Here is a 15,801-nt window from a genome sequence, read left to right on the forward strand (position 1 = left end):
AAAACTTGACAAGATTAACACAACATGAACCAAAAAGAAACACACGTATATTGGGGAAAAAAATAAAAGAATAGCCTCTGTCAGTCACTCTGGCACGTAGTGGTTTGTAATATCCTAAAGAAAACATTCATCCTCATGGTGAAGATTCCCCTTCAAATTTTTGAATGGGGTGTTCTTTAAAATAAGTAGCCTCAGGGCAAATGGTGTTATTCATCTATACACTTAGCTAAGGGTTTTGTCATGGGTGTTTCTTCTATTTCACTGAGAGTATACAATAACAAAAATGTAAGCTTTTTATCTAGACATGCAATAATAGCTCTTTCACTAAGAAAAGGAATACTTTCTGTGTCAACCTTCAATAAAGCATAATTAGCTCCCCAGGCTTTTGTTGAAAACCTCCCTTTGAAAAAGATATATGTAAGTAACACTACTTAGAGTGCCATTTGCCCAGTTATTACTTACTCCATTTACAGAAAGTAGACAGGTGGGATAGGAGGAATCTTGATTCTAAGCCTCATTTCTAGGCATCTGTGCACAGACCTTTTTATCTTGAACCTTCAAAATCACAATACCATAACTACAGCAGTTGCAGTCTTTGTGGGCAGCGTGGCAGTGTTCTAATGAGTCTTTCCAAGTGAGGGGAATGAGATCACTGGCTCTATGCTAGTAAATATGGAAAGTAAGCGAAGCAAAGATTCCAGAATGTAAGCAAGATGTGGCATGAGATCCTGAGTTGTATTGGAATTTGAATTTCTAGACAGTTCAGTCATAAAATACTGCAGAGCAGCTCTACCCTCCTTCATACCTTTGCCAATTCTCATTATTCACAGCCAAATTTTCTAGTTCTGGCCTTCCCACTTTGCCCATAGACCACTGCATAATCCTGACCCACCAGTGGGGTCTTCCTTTGTGACTGAGCTAGTGCTAAATCTTGAAAAAATGCTAAGCATTTTTATTACCATCATTCTAATCATTTGTTTGGATGAGAAAAATGAACTACTTCACTTGCTTAAGGCAATGAATGTGATAATCCCTTTTCCAGCTCTCTAAGATTTGGTTTGGACACAGATAATAACAGACTTCGGTGATGACACACAGTAGTATACTGTACTGTCTCTGGGAACAAAACATTCAGTAACACACATGCCATTTTTAATATTCTTATCATCTATAATCTGAAAGCATGTGTTGGATGTTATCCAAACTGTATGCACTGTAGATAATGTGTAGGAGAAATATGACATATTCTTAGGAGAGTCATGTAGTAAATACACATGAGCTATTGCATGATTTTTCCGTATCATCAGTTTTGAAGAACAGAAGTTTCTTATTGCAAAGTGAGAATACTGGCTTCAAAACAAATTGCTGCTGTATTGCTGAACTAACACAAATGCGGATTAATTAATACCATACAAAAATCAATGCATATACTGAATAATAATGCCGTTGAGCTCATCCAGTGCATTTACTGAGACATTCATTGTATGCATGAAATTGGTTTAGTTGTGAAAATAGCAAGAGTAGTAAGGGATTATGCTTTTCCAAGATGTGGAAAGTTAAAAGTTCTGTTAGATATGACTTAGTTTTTATTGAACATTAAATATTGATTTTGTGAGTGTGTTAATGAGAGTCTTAGTAAAAGCGGTTTGAATTGTTGTCTTTCAGAGTAATTCTCCTATAACAACAATGAAGATTTCATCTAAAAAGGTAAGGGGAAGAGGAGTGCTTGCTTAATGTTATTAATAGAGAAACAAATCAACCTAAAATTTTAACAGATCAATTGTAATGCATCACAGTAAGTATAGACAAAACATTTTCTGTAATTAACATGGAGAAACATGACAGGATCTGACATGAGCTTTTCATCTGCCCATGAGCCCATGAGCCAATTAATTTATATTAATTATTTATTATTTATTTATCATTTATTTATTTATTTATTATTATTTGTTATTTCTAAATCACATAAAGTATCTTTTAAAAATAATTTAAAAAAAAAAAAAAGTTTTAAAACATGAAATTTGTACTCCATATTTTAGTTGTCCTAAATAGAAAGTTTTCCTTTGGATGCATGGTGAATACAAAACAATATAATGTTGGATCTATGGAGAAATTGTACAGGTCTGATCATTAGTAGCAATGCTGGAAATAGGAATGGTGAAAATAAATGTGAGGATATTGAATGAAATGTCAAACACCCAAACTAAAAATAGTCATTCCATGATTTTCAAAGCAATGTTTTGCTCAGTATTTCACAAAACAATGAAAAATACTCCTCATTCTTCACTGGATTAAATTCAGTGTAATTTATTAGATTTAAGACCAAAAGAACAGGGAAGTGTCTAGATTTTGTATTAAATAATAGTTTATATTTAAGAATAATTGATTAATAGTTTCTGTGTTAAAGTGATACTTTGGCCCAGATTCTAATGATTCACCTTTAACCTCTCTCGTAAAAGTTATCATTTATTATAAAAGTTCTATTGGCTTATTTTTCCAGGTATCAAAACCTGGCTCTAAGCCCCAGCATAATCTCTAGGATTTATGTCTTGGAAATCTATGCATTGGAGAATCCAAGTAGGAACTCTGCATAATATTTATTGATGTGACTATATGCAGAGAAGATATGTAGTTCAAAGGCATGAGCCAAAAGTCCTCTGTGAATAAGACCAAGTTCTCAAATCTGAGCAATATTAAGTCATCCTGCCTGTCTCAGCATGGAACAGTGACACTCAATGTCCAAAAAACATTCACATTCTAAATAGTTCTGAGTGCTTTCTAGCAGGAAGGTGGAAACATTATAGGCCTGTTCACTTGAGAGATGTCTGTTTTTCTTGGTTTTATGTATATTAGTGGCTCCTCTCTTGGTCTTGAGTTAAGTCTTGCTTGAAGCTTTTCCACATTTAAAATATTTTTTTTCCATTTCCTTCTACAGCAACAGCTGTATGTGAGCTCAGAGGAAGGGGTCACACAGGTCCCCCTCCACCGCTGCCACATCTATGGGACTGCCTGTGCTGACTGCTGCCTCGCTCGGGACCCGTACTGTGCCTGGGATGGCAACTCCTGCTCCAGGTTCTATCCCACAGGGAAAAGGTGAGTAGCCCTGTGAAGTCTGCCAGGAATGTAGGACTAAAGCATTTGTCCTGCTATGTAGCTAGGAGCCTTGTAATGCAATACAGAAGTGGAATGTCATTCCTTTCAGGAGCACATACAAATAGGTACTCAGTATTGTTCATCACCTTGGACTGTATGCTAGAAGGCTTGCCTTTTCATATTTAAAGCAACAGATAGGGAACCAAAACAAAAAACAAACAAACAAACAAACAAAAAAACACCACCTTATTTATAATCAGAAATATTAATCTGATGTCTCACACACACACACACACACACAAAATAAAAAAAAATCGGTGAAACATTTATTCCCTTTGTTAAAATTCAGTTGCTCACTATAGATAAAATTAAGATAGCTCTAAATACAGTCAGATATCACTGATGTTGTTTGATGAATAAAGTATTTTTTTTCCTTTTTCTTTTTCTTTCTTTCTTTCTTTCTTTCTTTCTTTCTTTCTTTTTTTTTCTTTTTTTTTTTTTTTTTTTGTTCCTCTTTTGCTTCTAAATGAGAAGAATTATTTTTATGGAAATTTCAGGCAAATGTGACTTCCGTGTACTGCTTGCAGATTTGCAGTTTTTGACACAAGATTTATTAATGCAGGCAAGAAGAGCAATTTCTCTTTAATTTACAACAGAGCTAGTAGTCCATCTCATAATTCTTATGCAAAACAGAGCCTCTTTCTGCCTCCCCAGGGAAATGTTTAATAGCATGGGGCTGTAGTGAGCTCTTGTATTGCTAAGATTCCACTTCATATACAAACAAAGCTACAGAGTGTACAGTGAAATGTTACTGCAGAGGAGACAAACCTTTCAGTTACGTGCCAGAGCTTTACCCTGTGGACGCCACTGTGCTCATCCCCTGAACCTGGCCTGCTCCAGTGACCCAGCTAGTTGATGACAGTGTTACTCCTAGGGATTAAAGATGATTTGAATAAATATTCTCAATTCATGTCGTCTTGAAAAATTTCTAATTTCAGATAAAAAGATAAAGCCCAACGTGGCTATAGCTGTTAAAGATGTAGTACAATACCTGAGCCTTTTACTGCTTTCACTTATTATATTCAAACAGTCTGCAAATTGATTGTTTTCTTCCATGGAGCAAAGGTCAGTAGACAGAGGAGAGGAACGAAAAAGAAAATCCCCAAGTCTCAGGCCATCTAACTCCTACACTGACTGAAAGATAATGAGCAGTGAGGTATACAGTGTACAGTTTCCAGTGGATTCCTTTTCATCTCCATGTATACACTCAGGGTTATTTCCACTGGGGCTTTCTTTCTTGTTGACATTTTATGTGCAATTTGCTTTTTATATAAAGTTAAAATAAACACCTAGAACTGTAAGGAAGAAATAATCTGTTTTTCATGTGTGAAGGAAGTGAGTGGTCCTGTTAAATAACAGGAAAGATTATAAAGAAGAGAACATTGGTAGTTAAAGCCAAACCCCATAGTTTAGACAGTAATATAGTTCTGTTGGACACATTTGTTCATTTGAGTCTTCTGACACCTTGTCTCTGTTCCTCACCTAAATTGATTAACCTGGGAGTATCTTCATTTTCTAAAGCCACCTTCTCAGACTTCTTTTGATGAGTATCAGAGTTAAAGTTTAGATTCTCAGAACTGCTTAATGTAACAAGCATGCCATTGCTGATGGAGTGGAACAACTCATGGTAGCAAAAGGCATCCTGAAATTCACTGAGAAATTCTTCACTGTCTCTTCTGACTTACACATACAGTTCACACAGGTTAAGATCCTAAGGCATTATCACATGTTTTTAATGTTTACCATCAAAAATATACTTGGAATGTCAGAAATTACTCCTTTGAAAGATCAACTTTCAAATGTTGCCTTTTAAAACTATCCAGTGAAGGATCTAGTACCTGGTATAGAATGACCAAAGAAGCATCACCCTTCACTTAACAATGCTGCAGCTCCGGTGCCATTTGGTTTCATAGTCATAAGTCATTAGTGCATAGTTTAAAGTACTGTAATTATATTATCCCATTCCTTTGCAACAGGCAATATATTTTTTTCACTGAACTTGATAAATACTGAACTAATATATGGAATATTGAACTTTTAAAAAATAATATATACTGAGAATAAAAATTCAGGTTCCAGATCTTCATGCACTGAATTCTGTTAGCAGTGACATCCTATCCACAGAGAGCTAAAATGCCAGTACTCCCAGTCTCAGTAAACTCCTAAACAACTTACAGAATCATGGTTTTGAATCTGTCATCCAAATAGTATAATAAAGTCTAATTTTGAATTATTTTAAGACATGGTGAGTTTGAGTATCTTCTGGAAGGAAAGAAAGTTATATGCACACAAGTAAAGACAGAATTGAATCTGAGCTTGTAACCATTCTGAATACTTCTACCCCTCTTCTATCACAATGGCTACAGGCACCAAAAATCTGCGGCCTCCCAAAATCGAGTAGAGAACATGTCCTGCACCATGATTTTCTGTTGGTGCATTAGATATGAGCTCTGTCACTCTTCTATTCCTCATTCTAAGACACTTGCTCATTTGAAGACCATCTGAATCTATGTCTGCTTTATGCATCACATCTAGCCCTTCCAGCGCTATGCCTTCATTGCAAAACTACTTTGCCTACCAAAGAACAATTGTCTTAAAAAACTCAGCAAGCTAGTTATTCACTTAAACAGTATCTTCTCTCTAACATGCCTGGCAGCAGAAAAGCAACCTCAAAGTAGGTCATGAACTAAACCTGATAACTGATCAGGTTAAAAAAAAAAAAAAAAAAAAAAAAAAAAAAAAAAGTTTACTTGACATATAGTTGTTTTGGAATAACAATTTGTGTTTTAAAATATTTTAGGAGGAGTCGTAGGCAAGACGTGAGACATGGAAACCCTCTGACTCAGTGCCGAGGTTTCAACCTGAAAGGTACTGTAATTTATAGATCTTTATGCTATATAAAGAGTGCATGGCTTTCCTCATATGATTCACTGCAGCTCACATCTGTGTGGTTTACTGGTAAAGCATAATTATTTTCCAAGTCTGAGTCTTTCCTTGCAATTATATGACTCCTGCATAAATGTAGTAAGATGATAACCCATGAAATGTAGAGCTCAACATACATGAAATAAGAAGCTGATAGTATTGACTAGAAACAGGTATAGTGAATTTGAGTGCTTTTATAAGTCCTTTAAGTCTTTATCAATTTCTCTTTATGTGATTAAGGTTTAACCCTGAACATTTAAAGTAGAATAGAATTTGAGGTTAGATTGGTTTTTGGAGCACATCTTTCAGCAGGTTCCTTTCCGTTGTCACTATTCCTTTCTCCTTCAACAAAGAAAAATTAATTTATTCAAACCTATTTATAAATTCCCTTATTTCTAGTTGTGCGACTGTTTAGCCAGGCTGGCACAGTGCAGATAGACAGTGGAGAAAAGACTCTGCCTTCCCAGCTGCCCCCTTCTCCACATTGCTAGTCAACAGTCAGATGTGGCCAAAGTCGCAAAGTAGATACACACTTAAAAGCAGCTTAATCTTTTTTAAGCCCATACATGCCTAAGTGAGGCTGTGGCAACATCAAAAAACACAGGCACACATTAGAGAATCACATTCCCGTTTCTGAGCCTGTGTCTTCTAAGTGTGCTCTCAACTGTGCTATCTGGAGATGAAATAATAAATCTCACTGTAAATTGCTGATTGAATTTTTGACTGAATGAGAGAAGAATGCTTGAAGAGTTATATATCAAAGGTTCATTCATATAAAATTTTGTTTTGTTTTTTTCTTTCTGTATCCCACAAGAGTCTCCTGCTCACTCTTCTGGTCTTTTTTCTTCCAGGAGTAAGTCAGGCATAGCATCCTCAGCCCAAATGTGGCTAACTGTTCTCTGGCTGGCAGCCCACAGTGCCAATGTATTGTTTCCCATGACTCAGTATTAGGTCATTTATATGAATCCAGATAGCTTGAACAAGTTAATCACAAACTTGTGATCAACTTCACCCCACCGTTACAGATTATGCACCTGAACTCTGAGACATTCATATTAAAGCTCAGGCTCTGAACCATGAAGAAACTTGAGCTGTGTGTCCTACCTTGCAGTCATGTGCAGTGATCACCCACCCACTGTCTTTCCCAAGGACTGGTGTCTCCTCTTTCAATGTGGAAAATGTGAGACTGTCACCTGTCTGCTTTGTGGGTTGAGAAAAAACAAACATTTAAACCTTGACATTCTTGTGACACAGGAATCTTGTTTTCAAGACATTTTTCTGAGTTTTGAAATATTTATAGATTTGGATGTTTTAGTAATCTTAAAGGATGTTTTGGTGACAGCAGTGTAGGTAGATGACACTGGCTTCCCTGGGGGAATAAAAAAGAAAAAGAAACAGCAACTTGACTCTTTCAAAATATAATTTGTTATTTGTCACAAAACTCCTGTGCTGGGAGGAAAATTGAAGTCTGCTTCAAGGACAGAAGAGCAGAGTTGGATGACAACAAGAAATCTTCCAAGTTTATAAGAAGAGATAGTCTTGAAACTCAGATTTCAAGCACGACAGGTTGCATGCCTTAGACAAAAAACAATATTTTTGGCATATTGCTATTTTTAATAGATCATTAAGAACTAAAAGATTTGTAATATTGTTTTTAAAATGTTAAGTACTTCAGTATTTTTTATCCTTGTGTTAGTGTTTATGGCCATCAGAGAAATGCATTTTTATTTTGTCACCGTTCTCAGAATTTGTAAGTGGTAGTAGGATGGACTAGTGGAAAAGTTAGATATTGCTACAGCTCTGATTCCTCCCATATTTCACAGCTACAGATAGGACAGCCAAGCTCAGTTAGTTTATGGTCTTTGAATGCAAAATATGTCTACATTATTCTGGTGCAGTTGATTTTGGCACAACCTCACAACTGTGCTGAGAACTTTCAAGGACTAAAACCAGGGAAAGTCTCCTTAAGTAAAGTAGCATAGATCCCCATTTCATATGTGAAGAAGTTGAGAAGAATGGAAGATAAAATACATTCGTAGGAAGACCAGTTTTAGGACTGTGCAAAAATACAATACGATTACTACTTGCTTGTGAAAATAAATATTTTAATTTTATATATGTAGTAAGCTTTTAATCTGAAGTGTACTTTTTTCAGGACAAATATTTTAATTTGTGGAAAATAATGAACATCTAAAAGTTCCTTTCAGTAACTGCCATCTATCAAGAGTATAAAGGGCCACAGCAAGTCTAAATGATGACATACATTTAGCACTTGCCCATGTGCTGCTGGAGTGCTTTGTATTTTTCGTAGTCTCTGTTGATTGCCTAAGTATTCACTGAGTTTCAGATTTAGAGCTAGACCCTTTTTCTTGCTTTTTGAGAGGAGAATGCTTAAGAGTCAAGTCTGCCCTCTCTTGCTTCCCTGTGATACTGCATGACAGGATGGAGCTGTCCTTATGTCATGATGTATTTTTGAATCATACCAACAATATTTCCCTAATTTCCAGACTGTGAAGGGTGAAGAAATACACCAAATGCTTTGTTCTACATTGGACAGTTCTGACAAGGTGGTTTTGTCATAGTAGAGAATGAGATCATTTCAGGAAAGAATACCCCCAGGCTGTTATCCCATCTGGAAGCAGCAATTTCCAGGCAGAACTCCACTCAGTAGAAGTGTTGGGCATGCATTTGCCTACCTGCCCACAGGTATCCCACTTTCTCAGAAGATATCATATCTAAGTGATAACACCAGTATTTGGAATTGGCTTTTCTTTGTTACATTTTTATTTCCTTTCTTGGAAAATTCTGTACCATGACATAACTATTATCTGCTAATATCAGGATTAGATGTACTTCAATTGACTGTATTGCAGATGATGCTACATGGCTATTTATTTTCTATACAACACCAACATTTACAGTAACCTGGCCTGTCTTCTTTTACCTTGTAGCATACAGAAATGCAGCAGAAACAGTCCAATATGGAGTAAAAAACAACACCACCTTTCTTGAATGTACACCTAAATCTCCTCAGGCTTCTATTAAATGGCTGCTACAGAAAGATAATGACAGGAGGAAAGAGGTGAGTAATGTCATCAACAGCTCTGGAAGGGCTGTCAGCCCTTCTCAGTCAGCCCCAGTCAGCCCATCTCAGAACAAGGCAAGATGGCATTTGTGTTTTCATTAGACACAGAATCTGAAGAATTTGTGTGGGTGCAGGACATCAGACAGCCCTTTATTTGTATAAATTAAGGTAGTCTTCAGTGTAGCAGAAAGGCATTTCACTCCTCAGCTCCACCAGCTCTGAACAGAACAAAACAGCTATTAAATAATAATAAAGTCAAGGAAGAAGATAATGAATTTTTCTTTCTCACCTTACTAATTGCAGATGAAAGTTTGCAGCACTTGGGATTTATTATTGATCTGAGGAAAGAGGCATAAAGGCAGTAAGCTGTGTAGAGTTCAGGAATAAGTCTTCTTACAGTGGCCTTTCTGTGCTTTTGAAAAGATAAAAGGCATAAGTGGGAGAAATGTGAAAGATTTCTTTAGCAAGAACACATATTGACAAAAGCATTTCCCCACCATGCTGCAATCACATTTTCCATTACTGCAGTCTCTAAGGCTCTCAGATCTCAGCACTATAATATACAGTAAGATTGTTTATGAAGAACACATCTTTTTTAACTAATATAAAAGGGGAAAAATCCATCTCAGGTCTGAGGCAGTTACTGTGTGAATAAGAAGGAATATTTTCTTTAAGGAAAAATTAAGTGTTATAGTATCTGTTGATAGTTTATTAATACTGAAAAGCACTACTCTCATAACAGGCCATTTTCCAAAATCAGATAGGACTTAGAAGCCTTTTGTGGAGTCTTTTCATCCTATTCTCTCCTGTAGTCTTATGATAGATACTCAAGTCATGTCCTGGTAATTTAGGTGAAATTATTTAACCCATTGCTTCAGAATAGCATCTTCCTCTTTTTTTTCCTTGTTATATTCTATATAAGTACTAGAATCAATGCAGTTTTAAATAGAAACTGTCACACTAAGGTAATCAAAAGATTGATTACATTTTAAACTGAACTTAATCTCTCAGGTTTTTTACAATAACAGAATAGCACAATAAATAAATGAGTTCCCAAAAGTATCAGGTATAATGAGAAGTTCAGTGTCAAAATAGAAAAATATTTCATACAAATAGCAGCACTGTTATTCTTTGATAATAGGGAATTTAGCAATTTTTATTCCATAGCTAATATGCCAAGGGACATATATAGTCGTTTATGATCAGATGATGACAAAACAAGCTGTGGTAACTTGCTTTCTTCAGATGATGTGACCATCTCTTGGGACTGTCCAAAGTCTGAAGCCAGAAAGGATATGAAGGAGTAGAAAAATTTCCTTATGTTTCCAATGAGGTAACATAGCTGATGCTATATGAAGAAAACTTCTGTACCAGTCTTTAGACTCCACAGCTCAGATAGAGTTCTTCAGAAGTTAGCTCCAGAAACTCACTAGCAGTCCTAGTTTTCACCAGAAACCATATTCTATTCAATGACAGATCAAGCCTTGGCTTAATCTTGCACCTTTCTTCCATCTCAATAGCAACCTTTGATGCTGGAAAAGGCATTCACAGACTAGTAACCCCAGCAAATAAAAGTTTGTTTTTTCAGCTTCTCTTCTTGAACATTTCAGAGACTTTTCTTTTATAAAGATTTACATCTTTATCTCCATCCCAATCAAATCTAATGTAATGAATAAAAATATTGAAATCATTTTCTCTAGAGACACTCATGTTAGGAGCTAGCCTCTTTCCTAACAATAGCAGGCATAGTGGCCACTGTGATTCATGATGAAGCAAAACATAACACCTTTAAAATGTTTATTAAAAAAAGATAGAGACATTTAAAGTAATAGTTAAGGATGAGTTGCAATACTTTATTGTTTTGTAACATTCTTGAAAAAGTCCCTTCTGTCTTTTCTGCCTTTAGGTTAAGCTGAATGAGAGGATCATAGCTACTGAGCAAGGACTTCTCATTCGCTCTGTCCAAGACAGTGATCGGGGGCTTTATCACTGCATCGCAACAGAGAACAATTTCAAGCAGACCTTAGCAAAGATCAATTTCAAAGTGCTGGATACAGAGATGGTGGCCTACATGACTGACAAGTGGTCCCCGTGGACCTGGGCCAGCTCGGTGCGAGCCCTGCAATTCCACCCTAAGGACTTTGTGGGAACTTTCAGTCACTCTGAAATGCAGATGATCAACCAATACTGCAAAGACAGTAGACATCAAGGCCAGCGGAGGGAAGAACCCCAGAAGATGAGAGGGGACTACAGCAAATTAAAGGCCCTTATCAATAGCAGGAAAAGTAGAAATAGAAGAAATCAGTTACCTGGTTCTTAATTTCGCAGCAGGAGATATGTTTGTCCTTACTGTAGAGGGCTTATATTTGTCTGTTGAGAACAAAGTTGTGCAAATACAGTGAAAAATTAGATGAAATTGCAACAAGCCTCAGAAAAGATCCTCCTCCAAATAAAATGCAGTGTAACTCAACTCAAGAAAAGATGTGGAGCATTTTCAGTCCTAGATGCTTACTGGCACTAGGTTAGGCTATGTCATGGAAACAAAAATGAGTGTTCTTCTTAAACCAGATTCATATTTAGTATCTCAATATTTAATTACAGTTCAACAGAAATTTTTAGAAACTCAGTGCAGTATCTTGCAACTCTGGATCTGTGCCAGACTGGTGATGGAAGAATCTGGATTAAGATGCACACCCCAAAAAGGACGGTACTAAAATTTCTTTGCACTGCATTTGTGAACACGAGTTTCTACTTGTTTACTAATTGATACTGGGTTTACAGCTTTCACTCATTGTTCAAATCATGTAAGTACGTGCAGATAAAGTGCAGATAAAGTGTCGTAGAAATGTGTCATTCATTCAGAGGTCAAATGAAGGAATGAGTAGAAGAAAAAATTATGTTTTTATACATTGTCAGAGGAAACACTGATTATTGTGCATAGTATGAGTTGTAATAAATTAATGAGTTCTGGAATGTAACTTAAAATATCTCTGCTCATATTGATTTTTTATTAATATACGATGTTCTATAACACTACATAGCTTTATGAGTGGTACAGTGCTAACATGAGAATGTTCATTATATGTACAATTTTGAAAAGCACCTAAGTGACTTGGGTATTTAAGCTGTTTTCAAAGAATTACACTCCTTTGGTTTGATATTCAAAAGACAGAATGTGCAGGGTGTCAATTCTAAAAAATTATTTAATCTATTCCATAGTTAAATTGAGGTTAGCCTGCAATATAGAAACAAATTATGAACAACTTTGACAATTTTAAAACTTATGTTTTCAGCTTCTCAACACAGAAAATGTTATCTAGATTTTTTAAATGTTTTCACAATTTCCTCCTCTGTTCTGTTTTTCTGCTGTAAAGAATATATATATTAAAAAAAAAAAAAAAAAAAAAAAGAAATGAAAAATGATAAGAAACAGAGAAAAACAATATTTAAAAAACTGATTAGGGTCAAAAAAAGAGAAAGTGTAACAACATTTTGAGAGATACATTTAAACAGAAATATTTTTGTTTTTTGTTCAAGAAGAAGCTGTCAGGCCTAATGAAGTTCATCATATTGCTAATTGATTGCATGTGCATCAAGCTATCCTGGTAAAAACAATCTTTTTTTTTTTTTTTTTTTTTTTTTGAGCAATGCCGATACCAAAAAATAGGAACAGGTGTTCTTTATTTTACTTTCTAAGAGTGTTTCAGAATCCACTGAATCTCTTCAGAGGAAACAGACACCAGGAATTTAAAATGTGGAAGTAACTTAGACAAAATATGTTTTATTTTAATGGAGTTAACTCTGTTACTGAGATGATACCATAGTTCTTTATGTCATATAATTGACACCTGGGACAGGATAGCTGGGAAATGGATCCTGATTTGTTAAGCCTCTTAAACACTCTCCCTTAAGACCCTTTGATGCTGATGGGAGCTCTTGGACTTTGGTTTATGTGCTTAATGCTTATTTCAAAGGGGATGGCAATGCCTGCCTGTTCATATACTACTGTGTAGCTGAGTGCTTTTCTTTATCAAGGCCTAAATGCACGTTTCTGTAGCATGCAGACACTGGTATCTGGGGTTCTTCTTATGGAAACCAGTGAGTACAATGTCTCTTTGACTTCTGCAAGCTTGAATCTGGCCCCAAGAGCTAGAGAATTAAAAGAAAAATAATAAAAAAATAATAATTAAAAAATAAAAAATAAATAAAAAATAAAAGGAGATGGGTAAGAGGTAAGAAGATTTTGTTTTCCCAGCTGACTTTCAGTGGAGCAAACTGGTTTTTATTTGTTTGCTGTTTTTTGGTTTTTTTGTTTTTTGTTTTTTTTCCCTGAGGACAACTGACTTCTGGAGTGTATAACTTACAAACCAAAAACTGAGTGCCACAAAATGAAACTACCTCCTGGAATTACATTAGTGCATATGCTCTCTGTGCTGCCATGCTCTTCCTATCTCCTATTCACTGCAGAGTTAGTGTGATCTTAGCATCTATTGTGAGGATCATAATTGCTTCCTCATGGAACACAGTGATTAATAAGTATTTAAGGCTACAATTTAGCCTTTAAGCGGTTAGGTACAGTGATGTTTTAACAGGCCTCCATTAGGCCTCAAAAATTATAGTTACACTGTTTTCTAATAGAATATTGGCAATAAGGGATTCCGTTAAAACAATCAGCATAGCTCACAGTTTTGTGTGATTATAAAATAATATTTTTAAAGCTGCTTCATATACCATTATTATGGTATGACTGTTTAAGGGATTATACTTAAACTAACATTTTTCCTGCTGCATGAAAACTTCAGCATATATATAATAAGCTTGTCAGTGCATAAGCGGTCCAAGCTTCCACGCTTTAGCAGCCTTCCCCTGTGTGTAGAGTAGTCAGGAGCCAGATGCGCAGCTGGTATAAACTGATGGAACTTTCTTGCTGTTCATTTAGCTACTGTGCATTCTGCCATCTGAGTGTTTGGCCCTAAATGTACAGAATACATGAACTGCAATTATCCTTTGTTTCAAGTAGCCCCTCTACTGTAGGCGACACCAAAAGTTAGGACTGTAATATTGTTTGTGCTATTTAATACTTCCTATTTTGAGGATTACTAAATAATGTATATAATTTTATTTCTTAAAAAATACAAAAGCAAAAAGACTTCTAGGCATAACTTCACCAAATGTAAAGATATGTTCTCTGCTAAGAACTTCACAGTGTACTGATATTTTCAGGCTATTTTTATTTTGTGTAGTTTGTAAAGTTCGCTGAAATCTTGACCTAACGATGTGTTCTTTGCAACTGTTGTTACTGTAGATATGCGTGTTTTATTAAGAAAATCCTGTTTTTAAAAGTGTAGGTATGTGTATAAGTTTCTAGCACGATGAAACTGTCATTACAGTGAATATGCATTATATGGTGTGTAAGAAAGAACAAAATGTAGTTTAAAATAGTATTATTTAATTGAATATCTAAAATACTATTTGCCTGACAAAATAAAGTGTGTTGCAACATTTTTTTCTGTTCTGTTTTTCTTTTTTTGTTGTTTTTTAAATATACTTCTTTACTGTTGTTTGTTAAAAATAAGGAGTTTTATCTCTTTATCTGAAGAGCAATCCCAAAGGGTTTCTTAGGCAAGTACAAGGAAGTGCTTGCACCATCAGGTATTGAAGCTGATCAGTACTGAGCCCCTCTTCAGTATGAACACTCATCCACAAAGATTTCCAGGGATAGATGAGGATTCCGGGTTGAATTCTTACAGAAAAGATCTGTGCTGAAGACCTTGCATGTAAACTGGTCAACATTTTCTTGTTGCATATACCTATATGAAATATGTATTTATTCATATATATCTTTTCCATATTTGTATACAAAAATAAAAAATAAAAAATTCTAGTAACAAAATAAACTGTTCCAGGAACATCTGACAATAAATAAGGAGAGCAGAATATAAATGCTTTCTAATTTTATTTCACTTTGAAATGAAGGAAAACAAACATAATCACCCATTCTGTGAAATCCAGCAAATGAAAATTTGTGCTGTTCAGCTTTTTCTTTCACTGAAGACATTTGCCAAGCAACTCCCCACGGCAAGGAGGCTGGTGGGTCTGCACTGTAATAGGGACCCACAGATCACTCCCATTTCCTGGCTTGTCTTTGGAACAAATAACCTGCCTGACACCTGCAGTACATTCCTTTTCCCCACATCTATCATCCAAGCAGTTTTATAATTGTTCTTCTTATCTTCAAATGGGTTTTATAAAGAAAGCATAGGGCATACCCCATTTGAAGGAATAATCATTCCTTAAAATACAAACCTTCATAACAAGGTTCTGGGTTAATAAATCTGGATTTTGAATTCCCAAGTAGACAGGTTCCTGCAAGGCATTATGAGAGGGACAAGATTACCTCATCCTAGAATTTCTGTTCTGGCTGGCTGTGAGATGTGCTGACCCTGGAGAGATACCTGCACTCATGCCAGTTCAGGTCTGATGCTGAGCTTTTGAACACTCCATCCTGCTGCAGGAAATGCTTGGATTGGGTTCCAAAAGGCAGGGATTTAAGAGAGAGGCATTTACAGTCTATAATGCTCTGATATACTTTTCACAGACCTGATCCTCCGTCTTTAAACTTCAGTCAGCCTTCTTCA

The 15,801-nt window shown here is 35.7% G+C and overlaps 1 protein-coding gene across 1 annotated transcript in view; it reads left to right on the forward strand.

Moving 5' to 3' along the window:
* The window catches only part of SEMA3C (semaphorin 3C), a 120,656-nt gene extending 105,989 nt beyond the window's left edge, over positions 1-14,667 (forward strand). Inside the window, exons 14-18 of the mRNA XM_015878047.3 lie at positions 1,666-1,707; positions 2,936-3,093; positions 5,954-6,021; positions 9,030-9,160; positions 11,070-14,667. Of these exons, the coding sequence (XP_015733533.1) occupies positions 1,666-1,707; positions 2,936-3,093; positions 5,954-6,021; positions 9,030-9,160; positions 11,070-11,483 (813 nt within the window). The 3' untranslated portion in view covers positions 11,484-14,667. The remainder of the gene's footprint in view (positions 1-1,665; positions 1,708-2,935; positions 3,094-5,953; positions 6,022-9,029; positions 9,161-11,069) is intronic.
* The last annotated feature ends 1,134 nt before the right edge of the window (positions 14,668-15,801 follow it).

This window comes from Coturnix japonica, chromosome 1, assembly GCF_054131305.1.
Source record: "Coturnix japonica strain WE chromosome 1, WE-NBRP24, whole genome shotgun sequence".
NCBI lineage: Eukaryota > Metazoa > Chordata > Aves > Galliformes > Phasianidae > Coturnix > Coturnix japonica.